Raw genomic sequence first — 7,904 nt, 5'->3', positions numbered from 1 at the left:
TTTTAAAAAAAAAAAAAAAAAAAAAAAAAGCCAACTATAGAATTCGAACCTTTGATATAATAATTAAAAAATATATTTTTAACAGTTAAATTCATATCGATAATAAAAATTAGAGACAAAAATATATATTATTTAGTCATAAGAGATACTTAAGCAATATTATTTTTTTTATATCACACATTACAATTATTTTAATCACATTTGTAGACTTAATAAATTCAATTATTTTGTTAAAGAGTTATAATCCAATCCATATTTGGCATCGTAAGCGTTACGGGCTTTACTCGTACGCTTTTTATGGGCCTTTCAGTGACGGGCCATTATGGAGGCCCAATATAATGGGCTTTGAAATACACAATTGGGCCGATATCTTATCAGGCCCATTTACGTGAAGTTCCCAAACCCTAGCTCCACGAAGGCTGCGAAGGGTTTTATTTCTTTACCTATCAGCGCGCTATTCTAAGTTTGTTGTGTTTGCTCCCTCTCTTTTTTTCTGCATCTTCTTCAACAGATCCAGCTCGGAACCCTACGGCGGCGGAACTTTGATACGATGGTTCGTAATCGGCTTTACTTTCTTTTACTTGTTTCTGAATTCTCTCTTTAAGCGACGAAGGATTAGAAATCGGCGGGAAGTTTGAAGCTATCTGTATTGATAATGTGTTTGAATGAACTTCTATTGTTCTTTGATTATCATTCTTTCATCGGAAGTCCGACAAGGAATGTTGTTGGTTATTTTTCTATTTTGGTAGTCGTACTTGCAATTTGTTCTCTTACTTCGGTGGATCGTATGTGTTTAGGCGCCAAAGAAGGATAAAGCTCCTCCACCGTCCTCGAAGCCTGCTAAATCTGGTGGAGGGAAGCAGAAGAAGAAGGTCAGATTCTTGTTACAGTATTTTCGACTTTACTTAAATCCATGGCTATATTATTGTAGTTGATCCTGGATATTCCTTTAGCCGTTCTGTCTGCCGTGGATTATTGTTCAAGTTCTTGTGTGATTCTACGATGTGTTGTGGGAAAAATGTTTCTAATACTTGTACTAAATTCGAAAATGTTGTTTCGTTTCAAACTGTATGAGGAAAATGAGGAAACATCGAAATAAGAGGACATATAATTTAGTACTGTGATTGCAGGAGAGAGTATCTCGTGTTGTTTATTGCTTTCCTGTCAACTGTGAATTGTTGATTCTAAATGCTAAGATTATGCAGTTTTCTCATCTATAATGCTGTTTGTCATTGTTAATATAACAGAAGTGGAGCAAGGGAAAGCAAAAGGAGAAGGTCAACAACATGGTTTTGTTTGATCAAGGAACCTATGACAAGCTTCTCGTTGAAGTTCCCAAGTACAAGCTTGTCACTCCTTCAATCTTGTCCGACAGGTTGAGGGTAAGTTTTTCAACCTCGTCTCATCCATTATGTAGAACATGTTTCATGTTCTTGATTGCATATTCTATCACAATTATGTTATTCTAGTCAATTTGTGATGCTTCCTGATATGAACAAACTGAATGTTCATACATTTTCATTCAAAAATAGTTTGAATAATTAATTTGATCCATTGATTCTACCCAACTGCGTTTTTTCATTCATGAGTAAGAGAGTTTCCGTATAGTTTATTGAAACACTTCCCCTTCCCCCTTCCCCCTCCCCTCTTCTCTGTACTTCGTAGATTCTTGTTTTTCTCTAAATTTGCTCGTTGTGTCTGGTTTTCTTTTTGTCTCAGAAAATCAATTGGGTTTTTCCGAATAAGATGATAAATAAGTAATAGATTGCAATCCCTAATTCGAAAGTGTACCAAATATCTAATGATCTATAAATAAATGCATAAGGGCCCAATTCTTTTTTTGTCTGAGGAAGAAAATTAGCATTAGTTCCTAGGGTATGTTATGTTATTTTGGAACATGTTGGTTGCAGCCAACCACTATTTAACATCATCGAGTTCTAACAAGTATGCGTTTTTTTTAAGATTCAAAACGTCCATTGAGCGCATCATGAATATCATAACAGATTCAAACACTTGCCCTGAATCAACACAATTTGTTATTTGATAAATGGTTCTCTGCCATTTCAATTTTCAGATCAATGGATCGCTAGCACGAAGAGCAATCAAGGATCTGATGGCCAGAGGTCTCATCAGAATGGTGTCTTCACATTCCAGCCAGGAGATCTACACAAGGGCCACCAATACCTAATTTCCTTTCATATCTTTAGTTGTCATGAATTAGCCTTGTTACTCCAGTTTCTGCTTGTTGCTTCTAATGTCTTCACATGGATGATAAAATTTTGCAATTTTCTTTTTTTGAATTTTGCCATTTGGAGAGGAATTGTCTGGTGTTATCTTCCTTGTTAATTACTATTTCTAAATTTATCAAGTTCCCAAACATTTGAAAGTTTATCGATACTCGATAGTTATACTAAAGGTGCATATCGGGGTTGGTTGATGTAGGTTTTTGATCAAACCTAGCTGTGGACTTCGAAGTATTCGAAGTCTGAAGTTTGATTGGTGTTTACTATAACCGCCCAATGCTAACACTAATTGTTAACCGATAGTGTCATCTTTGGATTTTCCCTCGAGGTTTTTAAAATGTTATATTTTCCTCTTTGGGCTCTCTTTTGAATTTCCTCCCAACCTTTCTATAAAAGTTTTTAAAATGCATTTAGCGTCTTTATTGGTACTTGTTCCTTTGGGGCCTAGCATATTTATTGGTACTCGTCCTTCTCTCTCATTGATGTGGGATCTCCCAATTCACTCTTGGCTAACTGCTTTGTGTCCACTCCCTTCGAGACCAAGCCTTTGGTATTTGAGATCCACTCTTATTCCAGACCTTGTGTTCTCATTGGCTCACCACTAAGGTGTCCATCCCCTTTGGGACCAATGTCCTTGCAGACTCTAGTATTTTGTTCTAATACTATTTGTAATAGACCAAGCCCACCGCTAGCTTTCCCTTTCGAGTTTTTCCTCGAAGTTTTTAAAACGTGTTTGCTAGAGAGGAGAGGTTTCCACGTCTCAAGAAATAGAGAAGAGTTAATTCTTTTTTTAATAAAATAATTTTTGATTGGGTCCATTATTATAATCTATTTGATTCAAAATTTACCACAAGCTAGTAATATTATGAGAGAACCACAAACTAATATAAATAAGTTTATGAACCTACTTTTGTCCATTAAGCAAATTCAAATTTAGTTTAGTAGATAATTTATTAATTATAAACTAAGAAAAAGATAAAAAATAATTGTGTAAACAAAAATGGTTGAATGTTATAATAATTATTTAATACCGTTAATTAAATTCAATATAATAGTTCCAATTTTTCTTTTTTTAAAAAAAAAATCGAAATTAACTAAAGGGAAAAAATTGTAAAAGTAAAATTGCCATATAAAGGAAATCAAACAGAAAAACGGTGGAAGTTTGGAGTAAATGAACCTTCGTGAGTGTATCTGTGGAGGAGAAAATCGATAGGCGGCACGACGATCGAGAGAAAATGGCAGCTTCTTCGTCTTCCTTCTTCGCCGCAGCTTCTCAAAAGGTCGGACCAGCTGCTCGCCGCCAAATTCTTACTCTGACGGAGGCCGCTGCCGCTAGAATTCGAGAACTTCTTCAACAGCGCCAGCGTTCATTCCTTCGCCTTGGCGTCAAGGCTCGCGGCTGCAATGGCTTATCCTATACTCTCAACTATGCAGGTTTGTAATACCTAACGAATTTCTAACTTTTCTCGATTATATGCAGTTTCTTTTAATCATTATACACGTCTGAATTTAAGGATGTGATGGAATTTGGCGGTTATGTATCTTCTTTTCCGTGAATCGGATGTTGATGCTTGGATTTAATACGAGATAAATAGGTATTTGTTGTATTTGAGCGATATAACCTAATTGTTTAGAGGTGACATGGAGAAACCGGAGTCCTCTAGAAGGTGAATTCTTGATATTTAAACTGTTTCCAGCTCTAGTTACCATGAATTACGATGTTAGGCCGAGGATTTATCCTGATGATTAGATGTCGAAAAGTTGGAAGTTTAAATGAACCTGTAATTGTGATTTACTGGAATTGGACCTAGGTTTGATATGTAACTTGTTCGAAGATGAGCTGTTGAATTCTTGCTAATCTCAACAGACGACAAATATGAAAGATAAAGCTGACATGCCTGAATGCTGAAGTCTTCCGATTAGAGATGATTTTATTTGATAGGATTGTTGGAGTCTCACATTGGCTAATGAAATGAAAGATTATCCATTAGTATGAGGCCTTTTGGTAAAACCAAAAGTAAAGTCACGAGAGCTTATGCTCAAAGTGGACAATATCATACCATTATGGAGATTTGTTGTTCCTATCAAGAACCATGTATGAGATAACTAATAGTTTAGACTTTAAAATGTAACAGTCCAAGCTCACCGCTAGCGGATATTGTCCTCTTTGGGTTTTCTCTTTTGGACTTCCCCTCAAGGTTTTAAAATGCGTTTACTAGGGAGAGATTTTCACACCTTTATAAAGAATGCTTCGTTCCTCTCTCCAATCGACGTGGAATCTCACAATCCACCCACTTCGGGGCTCAACGTTCTCGTTGACACACCGCCCGGTGCCTGGCTCTGATACTATTTGTAACAACCTAAGCCCCTTGCTAGCAGATATTGTACTCTTTGAGGTTTCTCTTCTAGGCTTCCTTTCAAGGTTTTAAAACGCATCTACTTGGAAGAGGTTTTCACACCTTTATAAAAAATCTTTCATTCCCCTCTCCAACCGGCGTGCTCACATTAAATCAGTTATGTGATTGGAAGTTTAGATTCAATAATTTACTTCACAAACTTATGAAATAGGGATTTGTGGATTATTAAATATATCACAATCCCAGACTAATTTATGGTGAACATTTGCTTCCATCAAGTACAATTTCCTTCGTGTAGGTTGGGTATGTGAAAACATAGCAGGAGTACTCTTTGTGCCTGTGAGTGTTTGTCTCTCTGTCTCTCTATCCTGATATGGTTAGTTAGAATCTTATTGGACCAAAGTGCTATTTCTATTCAATTAGAAGATAAATGGGTTAGCAAGGCTCCATGGGTCATCATGGAAAGAATAGTTATTAACATGATAGATGGCCAGAAGTTCTTGATTCAACACATCTGTTGTAACAACCAAAGCCCACCGCTAGTAGATATTATCCATTTTGACCCATTACGTATCGTCATCAGTCTCAAGGTTTTAAAACGCGTATGCTAGGGAGAAGTTTCCACACCTTTATGAGGAATGCTTCGTTCTCCTCTCCAACCGGTGTGGGATCTCACACCTGTAGCTGGAGCATTTTTATTGTTTGTGTTTATCTAATATTTCTGTCCTCTCAGTGAACCGGATTTGCAATTCAGTTTCTTATGGATTCGCTCATGATTCGAGAATTTTCTTACTCAGCATTACCTAATTTTTATAATCACATTATCATTAATTTCAGTTCATTTTCATTGAATAAGAAATAGAATGCAGCCTTTATCTCTCCTTTAGGCATAAATGGACTGTTATGACCTCTATTTCTTTAAACAGTTCAAGATTGCAGTACTTCATTTTAAAGTTTTCTCTTTCCAAATACTTCAGATGAGAAGGGGAAATTTGATGAGCTGGTTGAGGATAAGGACGTGAAGATATTGGTTGATCCAAAGGCGCTGATGCATGTAATAGGAACAAAGATGGACTTTGTAGATGACAAACTGAGGTATTTGAGAACTCTACCACAATTTTATATTTTCAGCTCTATTTCAATCCATTTGTTGAGGGAATATCCTGCTTGTTAGTTACAACTTACAATATCAAACCGACATATAAAAGCTTGCGTGTTTATATTTAAATGTCGATTAGTAAGCATGTGCATTTGTATGTAAACCTATTGTTCCACATTTATCATGGCACCTCATGTGAGATCTCACGTCGGTTGGAGAGGAGAACGAAACATTCTTTATAAAGGTGTGGAAACCTTTCCCTAATAGACGCGTTTTAAAAACCTTAGGGAAAACCTGAAAGGAAAAGCCCAAAAAGGATAATATTTGCTAGTAGTGAGCTTGAGCTATTACAAATGGTATTAGAACCAGGCACCATGCGGTGTGCCAGCGAGGATGCTGGGCCTCGAAGGAGGATGAATTTTGAGATCCCACATTAGTTGGAGAGGAGAACGAAGCATTCTTTATAAGGGTGTAGAAACATCTCCCTGCTAAACACATTTTAAAAACTTTGAAGGAAAAGCCGAAAGGGAAAGTCCAAAGAGGACAATATCTTCTAGCAATGAGTTTCGGCTATTACACCTTGGCAACGATATTTTATTATTTCAGAGTTTGGACATATTTCAAGAGGTTTTAATCAGCTGTTTTGGTTATCAAATTTGTTAGGTCATCTCGAGTTTTGATTCTCGAATCAAATCCAACCTTTTAACCCCTGTAGGACTGCTGTATTCAGTTGTCAATGACAATTAATATTTCTTTCTCTCTGTCGCTGTCTTCTTGGTAGATCCGAGTTCATCTTTATCAATCCAAATTCTAAAGGACAATGTGGGTGTGGGGAGTCGTTTATGACAACAGGCAGTGCCAAAGGCAGTTGAACATTGAGCAACTACACCAAGAGAGTGAAACAGTTGTATGTACATATTGTTGAGTGCAGTGGCTAAATAAGTTCTGAGGTCAGTGATCAAATTCTCCCACTACGTTCTCTTGTTCTGGGATTTGGTGGTTGAGATCATAGGATAAGAATATCTTTTTTTTAAAGGAATTAGCGAAAATGGTTTAACAATGACTTAAATAATTGAGATGGTTTATTATCACTTGCGTTTGCGTTATTTTTTGTGATGTCCCACATTGGTTGGGGGGAGAACGAAACACAAGCGTGTGAAAAACTTCCCCTAGTAGACGTGTTTAAAGCTTTGAGGGAAGTTCGAAAGGAGGAGCCCAAAAGGACAATATTTGTTAGCGGTGGGCTTGGGCTGTTACAATTGGTATCAGAATCAGACACCGGACGATGTATCAGCCTTCTCGCTATTCTCCGAAGGGGTAGACACAGGTGGTGTGCCAGTAAGGACGCTGGGCCCTAAAAAAGTGGATTTGGTGGACGTCCTACATCAATTAAAGAAAGTAACGAGTGCCGGCGAGGACGCTAAGCCCTGAAGGGGTGAATTGTGATGTCCCACATTGGTTGGGGAGAACGAAACACCCACTATAAAGGTGTTGAAACCTTCTCCTAGTAGACATGTTTTAAAGCCTTGAAGGAAACCCGAAAAGGAAAGCCCAAAGAATATAATATTAATCAAAGATATGCATCAATAACTAAGTTTTTAAAAATTTGATCATAATGATAAATAAAAATTTACTCAATATATATTAATTGTAAATTAAACTAGCTTTACAAACACTATTAACTATTCTAGCTAATTGTTATTCTCATCAATTTGAATGTGATGAATATTTAATGAAAAAAATTGCAATTCACAATTATATTGTCAAGTCTTATAATAATGTAATCATATTATTATTATTCATGCCTAATTTCAAATTTTATGCTATTCAAATTAAAATTTAAAGTAAAAAATCACATGGGTTATATGCTATGGGTGAACATAATGCTTTGACTTTTTCAAGCTTTGACTTTTTCAAAAGACTCGTACCAATAGGACTCTCATTCAACATATATAATTAATTTTAAAAAAATAAATTTTAGACTTTTTGAAAAATTAAACTTACAAATTTTCCTCTTAAATAATTGTTTTTGTTTATTTATCTATTTTTTATCTATATTTTTTAAAAACTATGTCGAATTTTAAAATTTGAAGTAAAGTAAATTTAAAAAATTTTAAATTTGGGTAAAATTGTAAGAAGAAAGATTAACCGAATATATATATATAAAAAAAAAAAAAAAAAAAAAAAAAAAAAAAAAAAAAAAAA

The 7,904-nt window shown here is 35.6% G+C and overlaps 2 protein-coding genes across 2 annotated transcripts; both read left to right on the top strand.

The window, feature by feature from the left end:
- Positions 1-415: 415 nt before the first annotated feature.
- LOC111449439 (40S ribosomal protein S25-2-like) lies at positions 416-2,391 on the top strand. The gene is made up of 4 exons (XM_023089333.1): positions 416-553; positions 798-872; positions 1,248-1,382; positions 2,075-2,391. Exons 1-4 carry the CDS (start codon positions 551-553, stop codon positions 2,186-2,188), a joined length of 327 nt encoding a protein of 108 aa, XP_022945101.1. The 5' UTR covers positions 416-550; the 3' UTR covers positions 2,189-2,391.
- A 1,003-nt stretch (positions 2,392-3,394) lies between these two features.
- LOC111449438 (iron-sulfur assembly protein IscA-like 1, mitochondrial) lies at positions 3,395-6,718 on the top strand. The gene is made up of 3 exons (XM_023089332.1): positions 3,395-3,677; positions 5,578-5,695; positions 6,481-6,718. Exons 1-3 carry the CDS (start codon positions 3,479-3,481, stop codon positions 6,569-6,571), a joined length of 408 nt encoding a protein of 135 aa, XP_022945100.1. The 5' UTR covers positions 3,395-3,478; the 3' UTR covers positions 6,572-6,718.
- Positions 6,719-7,904: the final 1,186 nt, after the last annotated feature.

Source organism: Cucurbita moschata, unplaced genomic scaffold, assembly GCF_002738365.1.
Source record: "Cucurbita moschata cultivar Rifu unplaced genomic scaffold, Cmos_1.0 Cmo_Scf00011, whole genome shotgun sequence".
Taxonomy (NCBI): Eukaryota; Viridiplantae; Streptophyta; class Magnoliopsida; order Cucurbitales; family Cucurbitaceae; genus Cucurbita; species Cucurbita moschata.
The sequence above is the reverse complement of the archived record's forward strand: the minus strand, read 5'-3'. Positions and strand labels throughout refer to the sequence as shown.